The sequence below is a fragment of the Clytia hemisphaerica genome, unplaced genomic scaffold (assembly GCF_902728285.1).
Source record: "Clytia hemisphaerica strain Z4C2 unplaced genomic scaffold, Clytia hemisphaerica genome assembly, whole genome shotgun sequence".
Lineage (NCBI taxonomy): Eukaryota > Metazoa > Cnidaria > Hydrozoa > Leptothecata > Clytiidae > Clytia > Clytia hemisphaerica.
In genome coordinates this window covers 447,379-465,841 of record NW_027103473.1, presented here as the reverse complement: position 1 = coordinate 465,841, position 18,463 = coordinate 447,379, and the positions used below count along the sequence as shown (strand labels likewise).

Genomic DNA, 18,463 nt, shown 5'->3' with positions numbered 1-18,463 from the left:
TGTTGGGTTCATCATACTTGATAACCAAGCCAAGATATCTGAATTCTACGACATTTTTCAGAATCATTCCTCTTAGAGTTACGATTGACTGAGGATATTCTGTGTTGCAATTAATTATCATAGTTTCAGTTTTTGAGACATTTATTGTCAAACCGAATTTCGAAAAAAGATTATCAAGAGTTTTTGCAGCTTTCTGAAGACCTTCTCGAGAATTAACAAACAGGACGAGGTCATCAGCATAGCCACACCATTCGAGAATTGATTTTCCAGCGAGCTTTTTCCCTTGTTCTCTAAGAGCCGCTCTTTCACCTCTGGTGAACGATTTCATATTGATACGGTACGAATGTTCAAAAAAATTAATTCTTTCCTTTTTCCCCTTTTCGATGAAGAGACTCATAACGAAGTCTATGTAAAGATCGAAAAGGAGAGGACTCTCTGGGCCACCTTGTCTAACCCCTGACAAAGTCGTAAACGTATTTTCCTCATAAGTCAATGAAGTTTTCTCATAAAGAATGTTGAGAATATTTATCATTTTTGGTAGTTGAGTAGGTCAGAAACGCAATTGTATCGATTTGAATAACCATCTACGAGGGATATGGTCGAAGGCTGCCGATATGTCTACGAACATTAGAAAGATTGGTTGCATTTTGCAATGAGATATTTGTTGTATCCTTTTGATGGTGTATGTTCCATCGGTAGTTCAACGGTTTTTACGGAATCCATTTTTATGATCAGACAGCTGGGATTCATACCAATTTCAAAGTCTGCTAAGGATAATGTTTATGGTAAGTTTACACACGGTAGAGCCAATACTGATACCTCTGTATTTCGTGGGGTCACTTTTAGATCCCTTCCCTTTCCATAATGTTTTCAAACGGGAATTTCCCCAGGATACAGGGAGGTCAAGGTTTTCCCAAAGATTGGCCATTATATGATGGACTACTTGAATCATTATCGGATGACTGTTCAATTTTTTCAAAAGTTCAGGCTCGATGTCATTACTTGCCTTATTTGCTTTGAGCTCTTTTCAGGTGTTTCTGAATTTCTTCTGCAGAGGGAGGGGTGTCGATGATTGGGGTATTGTCTGAGAGTGCACGGAGTTCTTTTACAAAGTCTGGGAGGTTTTCCTTGGTCAATTCATCAGGTGTTCGTGTTTTAGATGGATCATCCGGATTGAAATGTTTTTTTAAATGATCCAAAATTTTATCGGGTGGACACGCGCTATTGATTGGTTTGAGAGTTGTTTGCTGATTTTTGGCTTGCGCAAACAGTTTCTCTATTTCACGATTGATCACTAAGACATTTATCTTTTCAGCTTCTTGTTTAAAATGCTCATTTTTCAAATATTTGACACGTGATCTGATCTTTTTGCGAATGGAAGCCAGACTTTTATGATCGCTGTTCCTGTTATTTGACATTAATTCGTCTTTCGTTTGAAATAATTGTTTAAGTTTTTCATCATTATGCCAGGGTTGAGTTTGTCTGACACGAATCTTTTTCGGTAATGTAGTGTCTGCGCTACTTTTGATTGCGGTAACAAGTTTTTCAGTAAGTTCAGTATTGGTCGATTCATCCAAATTGTAATTTGAAAAGTTCTCGGTTACAGTATTTTAAGAAAGTTAGATTCTGCTACACCGTCAATAGCTGAGATGTCTATAATCTGTTTGATAACTGTCTTTTTTCTACCAATATATTATACTTTTATACATAATTATACTGTACTAGCCGGTACTCGACGTCGCACGCCGGTTAAGCTGTAGCTGAACGCACTAAAAGTACTTTGGATGTAACCTGAGATCAGATTGTGAATGTTTTCTGCACACCACGCTGAAGCTCTAAAGGGATGTGTGAAAACAAACAATCTGACGAATATGCAATCTCGAAATCGTAAGGACCGCGTTCGTCTAAAAGGACTAAGAACGACAACAGAGTTGCGTGATTGTGTTCATGAATAGGGCGCTGTATCAGTTTTTAGCTTTCCGGCGCACAACAAGATTCTTGTTGCAGAATTTTCCACGGGAGGACTATTTTCCTCAGATGTATAATTTTCAAGCGCCTTCAGAGGTTTACCGTGCGCGTAAGAAAATTATGAACAGCTGTTATCAGGTTATTTGGATGTTGAAGCTAGCTTAAAAAACGATCAAATGAATAAAAAGATATCTTCAAAGTTTGACTCTAACCCTCCCCCGGAGATCTTTTCCTCGCTTCGCTCGCATTAAATACGCCGTCCAGTTTTCGACAATTTGAGAAAATGTCATGGTAAAGAGGAGTGAAACGTAGAAATTACAATTCTTTAGGAAAAAGCGGGAAAGCCACAAAGAATCGTGCATCTTTGTTTTTATCAGATTTAAAAAGATAAATAAGTCACTTCTAAATTGCTTTTTTTAAACCCTTGTCATAACTTTTCGAATTTAAACATGTAAAATGACGTACACATTTTTTAACAGTATCAACCACTTGAATGTTTTTATATGAAGAAAGAGATAGACTAATTTCTTCTCTTGCTTTTTATCGCTATTTATTTATGTTATTGTTCGACAAACTTTTTAATTTTCATGTTTTGATTTACATTTGAAATGTTCTTTTCTATAAAAGACACTTTTTTTGTTTTGAAAAGAATTCGAATATCATTAATAAATACGATCGTTAAATACATTCGAAAACATTTCAAACAAAAGAAAAGAGAAAAACAGGATCGGGCAAAGCTGGGCAGAAGTTAAAATTACTTAACGTAGATGGGTTTTAAATTTCAAAACAAAGGCTAAATAAAGTCTAAACCAGGCTCTATCCGATCTGTCAATCAAAACAAACTTATCGAGAGCAAAACACTGCTTGTGAAATCTTTTGCAAATGGCGCGAATCCAATAGAACAAATTTGTGGAGCAAGAGACTAAAAGTCACAATTCTAAAACACAAACAAAGCGAAAACGAAAGCGGTGACACACAGACACACAAAGCACCGCTATTAATATATAGATTCAATATGGTAAGGTACCTGCCGCCCGGGGGGTACTAGGGTTGGTGGATGAGGAGTATGTGCAGATAGGACCTCTGAAAGCCCACCCTTAGAGAAATTTTCTTCCATTTTTGAAAAAAGTTCTACCCTTAGAGAGACTTTTTACAAATTTTTCTCGCAAAATCACAAAAGATTCCCAAAAATCGTGAACTTTCCAATCCTAGAGAGACTAATTCAAAACTCTCTGATTTTTCTAACCTTTAGAAAGAAAGGTGAAAAACCAACCCTTACCGTGTTTGCACATACCCAGCACCCATTTTGGCCTATATAACCCCTCCCCCCCGGGCCCGTCGCCTAATCTTGGCTAGGCAAAGAAAAAACCTACAAAGAGGTATTCAAGGTCACAATGAGGTCATTTGCATCCATAGGGTAACAAAAAAGAGATCAACGTATATCCATATTATATACCAATCGAAGCATTGGTAACAAAATCAAGAATTGAAAAAATTGGACACCCATTGGAATCGAACTCGGAGCCCCATGCATATGAGACAGACGATCTAACCACTTGAGCTAACCACGCTTTGAAAGTAATGAGAGAAAGGGTGAACTGATAAGAAAGAAAAAAGAAAGAAAGAAATGAGAAGAAAATTAATTCCCGCTTTGATGTTAATATCAAAACAAAAGGATCAGTCATGCCGAAATTCCTTTCCACACATCAGCAAACTAGTTTCTATAAATATGAAAACTAGATTGTAAGGTATATTCTAAAAAAGAAAAGTTGGTTTTCTAAAAAGGGACGTTAATAGGTTTCCCGTGAAAATAAAGAAGCATTTCAATGTTAGTTAAGAAAAAAAACGTGAAAGAGCATGTAGGGGGAAGGTAATTTCAGGCCTGTAAAAGTTTATTTTTTTCAATAAAATCTTGGTTGTTAAGAAGAATAAGTGGGGGGAGGCCCCTAACCTAGCCCTCATTTGCGAAGAGACATCAAAGGGTGTTGAACACTCTTCTTTCTTGCTTTACTACGATGGGAGATTAGCCTCCTTACACAGTTGAAAGATGATCGGACACAGTCAGTATAGACTTAAACTCGTATATCAAGATTACGAGATTTTGAGTACGGACCGATTTTACTTTTGTTTTGAGAAAAGTGGTTTCATTTTCGATTTCAAGTCAACATCTTAGCAATGGGGTACTCGCTCATAGCTACAGGGGTTTGTGGAAAAAACTAAAATAGAAAATTTTCCAAATCTCCCTTTTCGATTAATGCAATGAAAAATGAAACTTTTCTATGTTTCACTTTTTTGTACCTATTCTTCAAAATGAAAATATTTAAGATTTAAAGTTCTTCTTTTATTCAATGATTTTTACGGCACTCTGTTGACAATCTAACTCTCGCATCAAATTCCCGCTTTCTTCAGTAAATTGAAGATGAGAAAAAACCTAAGCCACGAATCACGGATTGAAACAAATATATGAAGGGTGGGATTTTACCGCCGCCCGTCATGCAAGGCACTGAAAGGCTACGGGTGCCAAAAAGAAGCAATCAGTAGAAGAAACCACTTCCATTTTTGTTGCAGATTTCTATAAAAAACTTCTCTCAGGGATTACTTGTCAATGTACATGTACACATGTGTTATGTCAACTTGTCAAGGAAAAGATAAAAGAGGTAAAGACTAGCCTATTTTCTAATCCTGATATAGGAGTTTAAGTTTAGACCGGTTAGTGTAAAACGCAGGTCACAGGTCGCAGGTCACAGGTCACAGGTCAACAAAGTGCAGACCGGAAAAAGATAATAAGATCATAACATATACATAACATAACATCAATACATAACGCATTAAATTACAAAAAAGTAATACATGTTATTTGGATATTATAAAATGACAATTGAATAAAATATCAAGCTAGTAGTGACATTTACTTACAAAAATAATGACAAAATCATAAAATATGATGCCTAACAAGACAAAAGCACGAAAAATATTTATTATACAAAATGTGATGTGGATTGTGTGAATGGATAAAAAATGGCACCAAACAGAAGCTTGCAAGGTCCCTAAGAGAGTGGTTTTAGAAGGATGGAACTAATTAATTATTCAGTTATTATTTTAATGTATTAATGACAATTTTTGACAAAAATATTAACGGAATCATAAAATCTGATGCAAGAAAAGACAAAAACACGAAAAATATTTATAATACAGAATGTGATGTTGATAGTGTTAATGGATATAAAACGGCACCAATCAGAAGCTTGTGATGTCCCTAAGAGAGTGGTTTTAGAAGGATGAAACTAATTAATCATTCCATTGTTATTTTAATGACTTAATGACAATTTTTGACAAAAATATTGACAGAATCACAAAATATCATGTCTTACAAGACAAAAACACCAAAAATATTTAGCATACCGAATGTGATGATAACAACATGGCTGGATATAAAATTACACCAATCAGAAGCTCGTGAGTTCTCTGAAAAGGTAGTTGTAGAACGACATGTTTTATTATATGTAACCATCATATAACATTACAAACATTACATTATGTTATACGTATAATATGGTTTCAAATATTTTCTGGTCTGCGTTATACACCGCGCAAACTGCGAAAGATCGATAAAAGCAAATGGTTAAATTTTGATGTTTGAAATATGGTTTTATATGGATGAAATTGCTTGAGAATTATGTTTTTGATAATTCTTTGTGTTTTGCAAACATTTTCCTCTGCAATGATATTGTTTAGAGTTAACCTGTCATCACTGACCTGCGACCTGTGACCTGTGACCTGCGTTTTACATTAACCGAGTTTAGACTGACAGTGAAACAACAAACAAATACAGTTGAAAAACAATTAATTAAGAACCAATTGAATATTACCTAGAATTTCGAAGTTTGTTTGAGATTCAATTGCGTAAGACAATTGAATTTCAATAACACCTTTCCCGTAATCTGTAAAACAGATGCGCAGACATTATTTCGACAAATGGGATAAATTATCTTGTCCCTAGGCCTAGCTAGGTAAACTGCTGTGTTGTAAAAAGACAAATCACCAGACCATCTCAATAGACCTTTTTTCAAAGAGGACGTCCTGTTGAATAATTATGTAGTCCAGCCATAAAAACAATGATAGAGCCATGCATAATTACTGTATCAGGCATATTGTAATAATTATGCATGGTTTTATCATTGTTTTTCTGCTGGACTACATAATTATTCAACAGGGTGGCCTCTTTGAAAAAAGGTCTATCGAACGAAACCAACTGAGTGCTGCTGCGTTCTCTCAAATAATAGACCTTTTTTCAAAGAGGACGTCCTGTTGAATAATTATGTAGTCCAGCCATAAAAACAATGATAGAGCCATGTATAATTACTGTATCATGCATATTGTAATAATTATGCATGGTTTTATCATTGTTTTTCTGCTGGCCTACATAATTATTCAACAGGGTGGCCTCTTTGAAAAAAGGTCTATTATTTGCTATTGCTATTGCCATTACGTTACCGGAAGCTTACTTTAAAGAAACCTGGTTGCTGCTTTTTTTTGAAGACTGACTGACTGACATTACAAAAGATAAAAGTATACCTTTTAAACCAGTGAAAACATTATCCTTCACTATATTCCTTCTAAATTGGAGTAAGATATTCTTTCTTGAATGCAGTATTCTATAGTTTAAAGTTGATGTAGCCATTCTCAGATTCTCTTTGTAATTTCTAAATACTGTTTGTTGTTAGAGTAGATCATCAGGTCATGCAGAAAGCCAAACGTGGTCTCTTGAAATCTACTTGAAATCCGACCTTTGGACCTGACACCGGAAAATCGAAAGTGACTTACACGTGATCTAGACTAAAATTCGTCACTCTATCTACGTAATAAATTTCCGAGATTTGTGTTGACATTTACATGACGCTAAAAGAAAAATTTCGTATGAGAAAGTGAGATCTTCTTTTAAGTTACTTCTTAGCTGGGCGAACTGGGGAGAGGGTGTGGCCCGGAGGGTAGAGGAAAGGGTGGGGTGGTCAAATTACGCGGGTTTTGCAAGCGATGTTGCATTGGCAAGGCCTGGTCACACAAGATCGATTCACTTCCGATTCATTAGGTGACGCGAAAAATTTGACATTTTTGGTTTGAGGGGTAAGAAAATACTTTGAAATGCGGCGTTGGGTTGAGTTTTGAAAGATATATCTTGATTTTCAATAACTTTCAAAAATATATATGTGAAGAAATTCAAAGAATTTCTGTCCAACTATCTTCTTTCAGGAGATTTGGGTGGCAGAGCAGCATATGCATTTCGTCCTTATTAGGACTCGTCAGCACTGCATACTGCAGGTAAAAAGGAGCATAATTGTTCAAAAGCAATGTGCAACTCATTCATTCAACTGTCAGAAGCATTCGGCGAAGCAAATTTTTTTTCTGTTAACGGTCGGAAGATTCTTTCATGGTCAGAAGATTCCTCTTACATCCTTCAAAATATTTCCTCTTTTTTGCAAGTAGAATGAATTACAAAATTACAATTCATTAAATAATCACATCGCCAAAATATATGGCTGTTTTTAAAAAATTACACGTTTTTTTTATAAGAACAAACTATATAAGTACATAAGACTTCCATGGCCAAAATATTAAGAACAAGTTAAGAACATCCAAAGGTTTCAAAAATTTTGGGTGTTCTTAGAAAAAAACGTGTCAGTCATTATTAGTCGCTTTCTTTTTATAAAAATGGCGTTTTTTCATTTCATGAGGAATATTCTTAACTTTTTGGGGAAAATCATCCTAAAATATTCTTACAGCATTCTTGGATTAGGATCCTAATTCCAGACTTGATTTAACATTTAATACGCATGTCTCGAGCATAAAATGGCATTTTTGTTAAAGTTGTGAGTCTCACTTGGGGGTAAATGGCAATTTTTAATTGAAAATGCTCTAGAAATGGCATTCTTAGCTTCAGTTGACAAATTCCATGATGGTGATATTCTTAGCTTATTATTAATTTTTTGGCCAATTTCATCTTGAATATTTATATATGTATTATATTTGTTCTTATAAAAAAAGCGTGATTAAAAGAAATCGAACTTTTTTTTATGTCGAACTTCCTCTTTTTCTGGAGAATTTTTTTCAGTCCCTGTTGATTTCGACTGTTGCTGCGTTTGCGCAGAGATTATTTAGCTAATTACGGTTTTTTCAGTAAAAATCTTCGAAAAATAAAAGCAGAAACCACAAATTGAAGAATGAAAAAAATGTATTTTTCATGTTTTTTTTTCTAAGCCCTTTTTCAAAAAAGTCAAAATTTCCGGAACTTTGGAGTAAGTGTCGAGTTCGAGTTGGGTGTTTAGAATAAGTCAAACTCTGAAGATAAAAAAAACACAAGCAAGTAAAAAAACATACAGTGTTAAGTTTTTTTAAAATAGATTTTGTATCCAAGTTTATCTTTTATTATATAATCATAAGTGCAAATGAGTTACAAAAATAATACAATTTTCAAATTCATTATCCCATTCAATGAAGTCGTATCTCAACAAATAAGATCCTCCCTCGCTGAAATATAGTTCATAAACGGCTCTCGTATCAAAATTTTTACAAATTCTTATTTACGAATAGAGCTATTCAATTATAAGAAGTGCGTCTAGTCTGTGAAACAATTTAATGTTTCTTTTGTGGGCAACATGGTGGTGGGCATGATGGGACACATTGAGTGACACAGACAGCTGGGCATGGTGGTGGTGGAGGTGGTGGTGGTGGTGGAGCTGGTGGTCCGTTTGGTCCTGGTGGTCCTCCTGGTCCTGGGGGTCCTGGTGGTCCGTTTGGTCCTCGGTTTCCTGGTGGTCCGTTTGGTCCTGGTGCTCCTGGGGGTCCTGGTGGTCCAGCTGGGGCTCCGGGTGGTCCGGCTGGTCCTGGGCCTCCTGGTGGTCCTGGGGGTCCTGGAGGTCCTGGTGGTCCGTTAGGTCCGGCTGGTCCTGGGGCTCCGATTGGTCCTGGGCCTCCTGGTGGGCCTGGTGGTGGTGGTGGAGCTGGTGGAACTGGGATACAACATACGGGTTGACAGGCTGGTGCACAGTATGATGGACATGGGGAAGCGCATGCGCTTGGTGAACGTTTGTCTGTAAAAACAAAATAAAGAATTATGAATATAAGAAAATATGTGAAAAAGAAAATAAAGAAACTTTGGATCAATATTGAGAAATCATGATTTGATATGCTGAATGTGAGTCGAGTGAGCTCATTTTGCGCATGAATGAACATTCGAGAAAAAAAGCGTTCGAAATGTTTCCAAAAGTTCGACAAAGAAATTAATTCAAGAAAATCAAGAAGAAGATTTCTAAATTCTCAGACAATTAACTTTTGGAATTCAGAAAATGTAAAAATTTAAGTTCAAAAAGATTCAGTTTAACCGCAAAACGTTCTACCAAAAATCTGAAGAAACTTATTCAAATGAAGAATTAATTCATTATCTAATATTTTCGAGAAGAAGATTCGAATTCTGAATTTAAATGAAAATGAAAATTCAGATGCTTACCCATGTGTCTTGGGATTCCTGCCATGCAGGCGCCAACAATGGCGAAGAGTACGACAATTTTGGTTTCCATTGTGTGGACAGACTATAAAAGAAAATAATAAAAGAAACTGATTATAAATACGAAGAATAGTTGAGAATCTAACAAGACTTTCATAAATCAAACAGGTACTTTTTCATTCTTTATTTTAAAGTTATTGTTTCTTTTGTCTTTTTGTATGATAATCGAATAGTTAATAGTCTAATTTAGACTAGTCAGACTTTAATTGAAAAAACACAAAAGAAACAATAGCTTCAAATCCAAAACAAAGAAAAAATAATAAAGAATAAAACAGAATTCAGTTTAATTCCCAATTGAAAACAATAGAAGAATTTTAATATCACATAACAATAGAAGAAAGAATATAATTAAAAGAACCATCAATTCAAAATCATTTTCAAATTATTTTTCATTTTCCTTTTTTTTTATTGTTAAGAGATGCTTACCTTTTCAGATATTCTCTGTTAATGTCTGTTCAGTGGAGGTGTTCGATGTCGAATGAGGAACTCTGTGATCTTAAAATATCTTGATGCGAGAAAAGAAATCACAAATTTTCTCCTTGACTGCACACCAATTGCCACCTGCTCATTCATTCATGGCCAGTGGGCCGAATTGTTTCAACCGATCAGTAATTAATCGATCAGCCTAAACTGTTGTTTCATTAGAACCTAAACTAACCAAATACTCATTTTCAGTATGTTATCAAATTTTTCTATCTGATTTTTTTAAAACTATTCGAACGAAATCATTCATGCGTTTTGGTTGTCATAGAGATTTGATTTTAAATTCGAATTAAATAATAAAACATAAAATGAGCATTACCCCCGGATTTTGAGAATCCTATTAATTTTTATCGTTCAGAATGGATTAGATTTTACAATAATAGCTAATATATTTAACGCTAGAATTAAGTTTTTCTATCAAGAGGTCATACCTTAGAAATCTAGTACTAAATTAATTAATAAAAACGGTTTTTAGCTTCGATTTCAATTTTCGAAGAAAAATAATACATCAAAATCAGGGGGTAATGTTTTGAAACTATTTGAAAATTCTTCAGTAATTATCTTTTGTTTTGTTTACATTTAACAACCAATGATTTTTTTCATAATGTCAAAGTCATTTTCTGTTCAATCAACTGGAAAAAAAACAAAATAAATCAAACAATCATATTTTTCATCTTCATTTTCTCATTTTCTGCATAAAACGAAAAATTTCAAAAAAAGATGATTAATGATGCGTTTGGTCGGGTTTGATATTTTTTCAACAAACTTAATTACTCGTTTATGATTGGTTTAAAATCTGAAATTCTTGAATCTGATTGGTGGATATTTTTCGTGCTGTATTGTACTAAAGAAACTTTGTTTCCTTGAAACAAGCTGGTTCTGTTTACTTTCACTTGGGAATGAGAATGTTTTGTTTAAATAAAAATGGTGGTTGGATAGTTTTGTTTCTTGTTAGCTCAATTTTTAAAATTCAGTTTGTTATGCAATCCTGTCTTCTTCTCTTTCTTTTTTAGAGGAAAAAAAATTGAAAAAAAATTCGTCCAACCCCAGAAAGTATACTGCAAATCAAGATTTTACCTTCCATTCAAGAAATTAAGTTGTAAATATATTTCAAAGTGGAATGGATATATAGAGATAAAATTTGATTGTACAAAAAAGTGAGTTAGACACCAATTTAGCAAAAGAATTTTTGAACAATGCCAAAATCTGTATCATATCAAAATTTAAATCAAGCAAGATTTTCTGAAAGATTTTGACGATTTTGACAATTTTGACTAGGTTTAAACAATTCCCAATTTGAAATGATTAAAATTTTCGTCCAGATTATAATTGATTTTTTAGCTGATTGAAAGAAACTTTTAAGTATCATTGAAAATAAACTATTTTTTCGAGCATTTTTAAATATCTGTCAAACTTTGAAAGTGATTTTTTAGGAATGGATGCAGAGTAAACCTATCATTAAAATCTTTAGCAATTTCAGGTTATTAGAGAGATCGTACTACATTGAATCTGGAGCTCAGTTTTTTCATAAATATATATTTAAAATATATATTTAAAGTTTTTGACCCCCGTTGCTCATATAAAAAGGTTATCGAAATGATTTTTGACCAAATGGCGTTTTGAGATCATAATTACACCTTCTTCTCAGATCCAGTAAGATTTTTTTCAGCCAGTGAGGGTAAAAAGAACGCACTGGAACTCCAATGGGGATTGATAATCTCATATTTTTTATGGCTTGGGATTTAAATTCCACTATTGTCCCCAAAAACTCAGTGGGGATTGAAAAAATAGCGCAAAATATTTTGCAGTGAGGATTTCTTTATTTGATACTTTTCAACGGGGACATAAATTGGAGAATAATTTTCCACTAGGGACGATATTTTAGCCAATTTTTTGTAGTGGGAGGGGGTCTTACCGGGTCTATGAAAAGGGGCATATAATATAATTCCAGTCTGGGTCGAAAAAAATATGAATTTTGAAAATAAAAGATATCAAAGATTTGAAAAAATCAAAAAAAATTAAGAAAAAATCAGAAAAAAATCATGTCCAAATTGTGTCCATGGTGGTATTAACATGGGATGAATTCACAAGAGTATGAATTTTTATTATTGGCCACTGGGTTTAATATTTGATTAAAAACGAACCAAAATTTGGTTAATACATTTTTCGAAATTAAGGGGTCGCTAATGTAATTTTGAAAAAGAAACTTTTTACCCTAAATTCAAGCAATTTCATCGCATGATACGTCCTCTCAATGGTAGGGATCATTGAAAATTCAATTTTATTGTTAGAAATACGAGAAGTGAACCGGCCACCTGCAAAAAAGTAATTCAATCACGCCTCACTCGTTGGGTTATTAGTATATTGAGCGATACAAGGTGACTCTCGGGTACCTAATAGCCGTTCCCCCCGCTAATTAATTTTTTAAATTACATTTTTATTCCCCCCCCCCCCGCTTATTCCAAACCCCCCGGCTATTAGGTACCCGAGAGTATGTCTTTAAAATATCGAGCCTATTCCTACTATAAAATTCCTATAAATGAACGAAAATATGCTCCACGATCTTAAAGGCTATAATATGGCGAGAGTTAACAATATTACTGGAGCGGATCCCAAAAACACCAACTTTGCCGCTCTCTAAGGGTCGATTTTCGATTTTTGGCTCTGACATACCCATCACCTTGCAAACCTAGTACCCCCCCTAGACAATACAATACAAAAGTAAGGTTTATTACAAAAAGATTCTTCTAATTGAAACGAAAACAACCAATGTTGAGTATGATGAATGTTTTGAAAACTAAACCTTTTAAATTCTTCAAAAGTCCCTATTCAGAATTACCTTCCCTTTGTATCGCAACATCTATTAACCCTGGTTGACCTGCTTGAAGAGGCACAGTTGGCCTTCAATTCCTCTTTAGAATAAATAGAAATATGCGGAGGAGTAGAAGGCAAAACGTTTTCTCAATCAGGGAAGATGTGCAGTATATATACCCTAAATATGTCGGTTAAATTTTGGAAAACACTTATAAATCCACAGGAAAAAACATTCTTTTCTGCTTTTAAAACTTATCATAAACTCTATCTTTTTTGCCAAAAGACCCTTTTTCAAAGTTTTAACTTTGACTATATTTTTCAATCCCCAGTTAACCTTTTTACGATTTCTCAAGACATTTGGGATAGATATATTATCTAAAAATTTGACAATAGTCTGAATTATAATTTGAAAGCTTATGAGCATAAGTATACTAGATAAAATATTCACAATATCTCTTGGTCAAAATGTCGGTCTATTCTAAAATCAAACTGTATAGTCCAGCGAAGTTGTTGTTATTTCTAACAGATTTCACGATTTCTCAAAATACAAATGCAAAAAAGTCCAAAATGGAAATTCGGAAGTGTTTAGATAAAAAGACGTTTCGATTGAATTTTCGATGAATACAAAACTTCACAAACCCCACTTGAAAAAAGTACCTACTTTAAAGGAAGAAATTTTTAATTATCAAATTTTCGCGGAATTGAATTTTGCGGTTATTTGACAAATCCAGCACAAAATAAATTTTGCAAAACACAAATACTCTGGGATTTAAAAAATCACCTCTAAAATTGGTCTTTTGAGGGGCAAAATAGGCCATATTGCAAACCAAATATCCCCTCAACTGCGAAATTGAATTCCGCGAGACTTTTGAGCTGTGAACTGCGAAATCAAATTCCGCAGAAATTTCTTTCCTTAAGGTACACTGGTTTATTCCCTGAAATCCCTAACTAATTTCAAAAATCTTAAAAATCTCAACATCCACACCAGCTATGGTCTTCCTACACCCTTTAAACGGCATGGTTCTGATTCCTTTTGAATCTTACGAAAACGGTCAAAAAGTAGGAAAAGTATCAGGAACACTTTACTTTTTTAACAGTTTCTCAGCATGTATTTATGCTATGTTTAAAGGCTCTACACCGTTGGAAAGATATTTTTAAGGAGAATAATTAAATAGGAAACATATTTTTAAAAAGTTGTTCTACTTTATTTTCGTTGTTTGTCCGTTCATTGAGACGGTTATGGTGTTAGAAACTTTTTTTGCAAATAAAGACGATGAACTTAGAGAATTGGATTGACATGGACAATAAAAGAAGTTTATTAACAGGATCCAATTTGTCGGCAAACGAATATCTATCTTTTGGATACTTCCGACCGTCAATGATATTTCCGACCGTCAATGATATTTCCGACCGTTGATGATATTTCCGACCGTCGATGGTATTTCCGATTGTCGATGATATTTCCGACCGTCGATAATATTTCCGACCGTCGATGGTATTTCCGATTGTCGATGATATTTCCGATTGTCGATGATATTTCCGACCGTCAAATTATGATACTCCTGACCGTCGACAATATACTTCCGTCCACTCACGGGAAAGAAATTGCGGCTGCGCCAATACGCTGTCAGACAATAAGGAATATCTACTGGAGAAAAGAAGTGAGGAAATGGAAATTCAGTGCGGGGATTTTTATTAGCCTATTTCATAGGATTGGTTCATCCATGCTATTTACTATTCAATTTAAAGGGGAAAAATGTACAAATTAATATGTGTATTTTCTTCAAGAAAGACGTTGAAAAAATTTATTTTCCGTAATCATTCAATCGACTAAGGAATTCAAGCGCTCTTTTCCATTGTTTTTGATTTTGTAAAACTTATAATCTCAATTCGCAAAAGAGTACCCATTCTTAAAAAATTTATTACTGCATACACCTTTTCGACCGTAGCCGCCATTTGCCGCACGGGCATTTTTTTGTTTTTTTATCAGCCTAAAACCGTCAGTTTTTTTTTGCACCTAAAGACAATAGAACAAAAGTGTAAAAAAGGATTGGATTGAGTTTAGGGTGGTAAATTAAATAACAAAGTGGCATGCGCCTGACTGCGCGACTACGGTCGAAAAGTGTATAGTAGGGGGCCAAGTCTCAGGTCCCGTGGCAACTTTTATAGGACTAAACGAAACCTGTTCCATTTCAAAGTTTAGTAAATAATTAGAATCTTTTGAGAAGAGTCAAAATTTTAAGGCCCGGGAAAATTTTTTGTGACCAAAATAGTGACACCATAGGAAAAACTAAAAGAGAAAGAAATAAAGGGTAGGGAAATAGCTTATTTTCAAAAGTCAAAATGTAAAACGAAATTGATTGGTACCATCTGAAAGAGCATGAAATTCTGAGCAAAAATTTGTATTACAACAACTCTCTGAGTAAAACACACAAAGAAAATGCTGCTTTAAGACCAACTAACTGTCAGCTCTACTGTGATTTTGATGTCAAATCTTGTCTTGATCATACTGACGTCGGTATGTTTTTGAACTTCAAGCGGCGTGTATTTCTTTGTGTGTTTTAGTCAGAGAATTGTTGTAATGCATTTCCCCGGGGGGGGGGGGGGGGGGCACTGGGTTTGCGGACTGACGGTATGTGCGGGCCAAAAATTGGCTTTTAAAATTGCACCCTGACAGTGCAGCAAAAATCAATGAAAATCATACCCTTAGAGTGCATTTCCCCCCAAATTTTCGATCCCTTTCGTGCAAAAAATGACTTTTGAAAATAAGCTATTTCTCTACCCCTTATTTTTCCCTTTTAGTTTTGCCTATGGCGTCACTATTTTGATCACAAAAAATTTCCCCGGGCCTTAAAAATTTGACTCTTTTTAAAAATTCTAATCATATACTAAACTTTGAAATGGAACAGTTTAGTTTCGTTTAGTCCTATAAAAGTTGCCACGAGACCTGAGACTTAGCCCCCTATTAATATTGATGTAGAAAAATATCATGTACTAAAATCACAAATCCTATGAAATAGGCTACTCCCATGCATTGACCACCTTGAACTTACAAGTAAGGCTTTTCTCGTCTCATTCTACTGAGAACTGATATTCTGGGTTACAAATACGAAGTTGTTCATCTGGTTCTCGATGCAGAAAGGTTCTTCCGACACGCCACGAAGCTCTGTCTATCATTCCTCTCCTACGGAAAATTGTCCAGTCCTTTATGGTAACCAAATTGTCCCACTTCTTTAATAGTAGAGGGCATTTTGTAAAATCCCTCGATTGTTTTGGTCAAAGCACTTGTCATACATTTTTGGAAAGCTAAGGGGTAGGGGAATCAAAATTACTTAGGTTCCAATTTTTTATTCGGACACTTTGGTGTGATCTTTGGACAAATATAACGGTCTCAGGCAAAAATCATAGGGTTAAAAATTACTGAAGATTTTAGCTCGAGAAAACGTAGACCTGTTATATATTTTTGGAAAGCTCTCAAAAAATTATTATTAAGGATCTGAGGATCCAAAAGCAACTTTCTCGCCCGAAGTTTAAATTGCTAAAAACGAGAAAATAACCAAAATTCTCAATATATTTTGACCGAGATTGTAGATTGATGAAAAATTCACAAACAGTGACGTCTAGTTTTCCCTTTTTTCTGCTACTAGTGGATACCCCTTAAAACCTACAACAAAAAAGGTACCCCCTATATCCTGATAGAGAAAACAGTAAGGGCTGAACCTTTTTCTGGTGAATCTACCTATGAGTTTCTTGTGAAATTGCAATTCTGGTGCTGAACCGTAATTAAATTGATCAAATACTTGCTAGAAATCAATTCCCAAAACATAATTTGTATTTTTCAGGATTTCATGCCCATAATGCAACTGCGCCTGTTTTTTTTTGTCAAAAAACGGCTTTGAAGGGTCAAAACTTTTATTCACTTCATTTTTGACCTACACGTTTTTTTTTTTATAAGAACGTCAAAAATTTTCGAAGCCTTCGGATGTTCTTAGTTTTTTGGATTTGATGCCTAAAAATGTTCTTAAAATGTTCTTATTTTCAGCATTTTTTGAGCATTTTGATGTAATTTCTTAAGAAATTGCATGTTTTTAAGTCTCCAAAGCCTTAGTATGTTCTTAGAATGTTCATAGATTTTTGGGCTCGAAGCCTTATGTTCTTATATAGTTTGTTCTTTTAAAAAAAAAACGTGTATGTCGTTACTAATGTTTTTCAAAATCTCCATCAAATTTGTGACATTTTGGTATGTAATATGACCATGTTTTGAGAAAGTTGATTCTCAGATTTTATTGGCCACTACCATAAAATGAGCTTTAAACTAGAACTTTGAGGGCATTACGATTTCTTTAAGGTGTAAACATGGAGAAGAAAATAATTTTTCGTACCTACCTAAGTATAGTGTAATCGCTAGGTCCAAAAACTTGATTTTCTGAAAGGATTTTTGATAACATTTTGATTAACTTCGAATTTTACGACACTTTGCGATAATTAAAATATTTTTTGAAAATACCTATATTAGAGATTGTAGAAAAGTGAATTATACAATATTAAATTAAGTTTGGTGGTTAAGAGAGCACAAGCCTTTGACCGTCACCTTGATGAAAAAATAAAAAAAGCTAATCAAGGTATTGGTCTTATTCGCAGACTTCGTAAGTTTCTACCCAGGGAATCTCTTGTCACTATATACAAAACCTATGTTAGACCACACCTAGATTATGGAGATATCGTATATGATCGTCCTGGTAATTCTACAAAAAAAAATTCTGGTAAAACTCGAGTCTGTTCAATATCATGCTTTTCTTGCAATTACTGGATGCTTCAGAGGAACACCCAGAGAAAAAATATACCTTGAGCTAGGCTTTGAAAGCCTGGCAGACAGACGGTTAATTAGAAGACTCATATTTTTTTATAAAATAATCAATGGCTTTGCTCCTGCTTATCTTACGAATATTCTTCCTCCCCAGAAAGGAGAGGAAGAACGCAATGCAGGGCGAAGGATAAAACCACCACTCGACAGGCCCTTTAAGTGGTTCTGAAACGAAAATTCTCTTTTCCCTCTTTTTTAAGATCTCTCTGGTACAGTCTAAAAAATTACCGACAGAGTTGAATGTTCAATGAAAGGTCCTCACGCATCAATCAACACTTTTAAAAGATTATTTAATAAACGAAATCTTCATCTTGTAAACATTCTTTTAAGAAAAAATAAGAGAGAGAGCTAATTGGTTTATGCTCAAAAGAATGAAAGAAGTGCGTCTTCTTTATAAATTTGATTAATGGCTTATTGCGTAAGAATCTACTTGTCAATCAACCATTTTTAACAAACAGGTTTACCCATTGGCCTGTACCTTCCTTCCTACTATGTTTTTCCTACATTCCGCGCGATACAAAATTGGAAATTCGTGATTTTTACTTTCCAAGGTAGTAGGGAGGAGAGTTGGCATTTTGAAAGTACCTCTGTAGTGGAGGGTTTCATTGTGCAATATAGTTAAAATACGGCTTGAACTTTGAACTCAAGTGAAAATACTGAAGTTTTGGTAATTCTTTCGTGCATAGAGAAAAGACTACAAATACATCTTTCACTATTGAGGTAGTTTCGAATAGCCACCTGCTTGAAGTACTCGTGTACAAAAGTTGAGGTGA

At 34.5% G+C, this 18,463-nt stretch overlaps 3 protein-coding genes across 4 annotated transcripts in view; 1 reads left to right on the top strand and 2 right to left on the bottom strand.

The window, feature by feature from the left end:
- LOC136798491 (DIS3-like exonuclease 2) overlaps nt 1–18,463 on the top strand; it is a 426,120-nt gene that overhangs the window by 335,999 nt on the left and 71,658 nt on the right. The gene's annotated exons all lie outside the window — the stretch shown is intronic.
- Nucleotides 1–18,463, bottom strand: part of LOC136798513 (uncharacterized) — a 29,303-nt gene that overhangs the window by 4,235 nt on the left and 6,605 nt on the right. Inside the window, exon 1 of one of the 2 annotated variants that reach the window (XM_067055137.1) lies at nt 6,544–6,772. The exons of the other annotated variant lie outside the window; for it this stretch is intronic. Within the exon in view, the coding sequence (XP_066911238.1) occupies nt 6,544–6,649 (106 nt within the window). The 5' untranslated portion in view covers nt 6,650–6,772. Of the gene's footprint in view, nt 1–6,543; nt 6,773–18,463 lie in introns of those variants that run through there. 2 annotated transcript variants of the gene reach the window in all.
- On the bottom strand, nt 8,348–10,045 carry LOC136798425 (cuticle collagen 1-like). The gene is made up of 3 exons (XM_067055032.1): nt 9,956–10,045; nt 9,473–9,554; nt 8,348–9,056 (listed from the first exon to the last, which is right to left on the bottom strand). The coding sequence occupies exons 2-3, from the start codon at nt 9,540–9,542 to the stop codon at nt 8,599–8,601; spliced, it is 528 nt and encodes a 175-aa protein (XP_066911133.1). The 5' UTR covers nt 9,543–9,554; nt 9,956–10,045; the 3' UTR covers nt 8,348–8,598.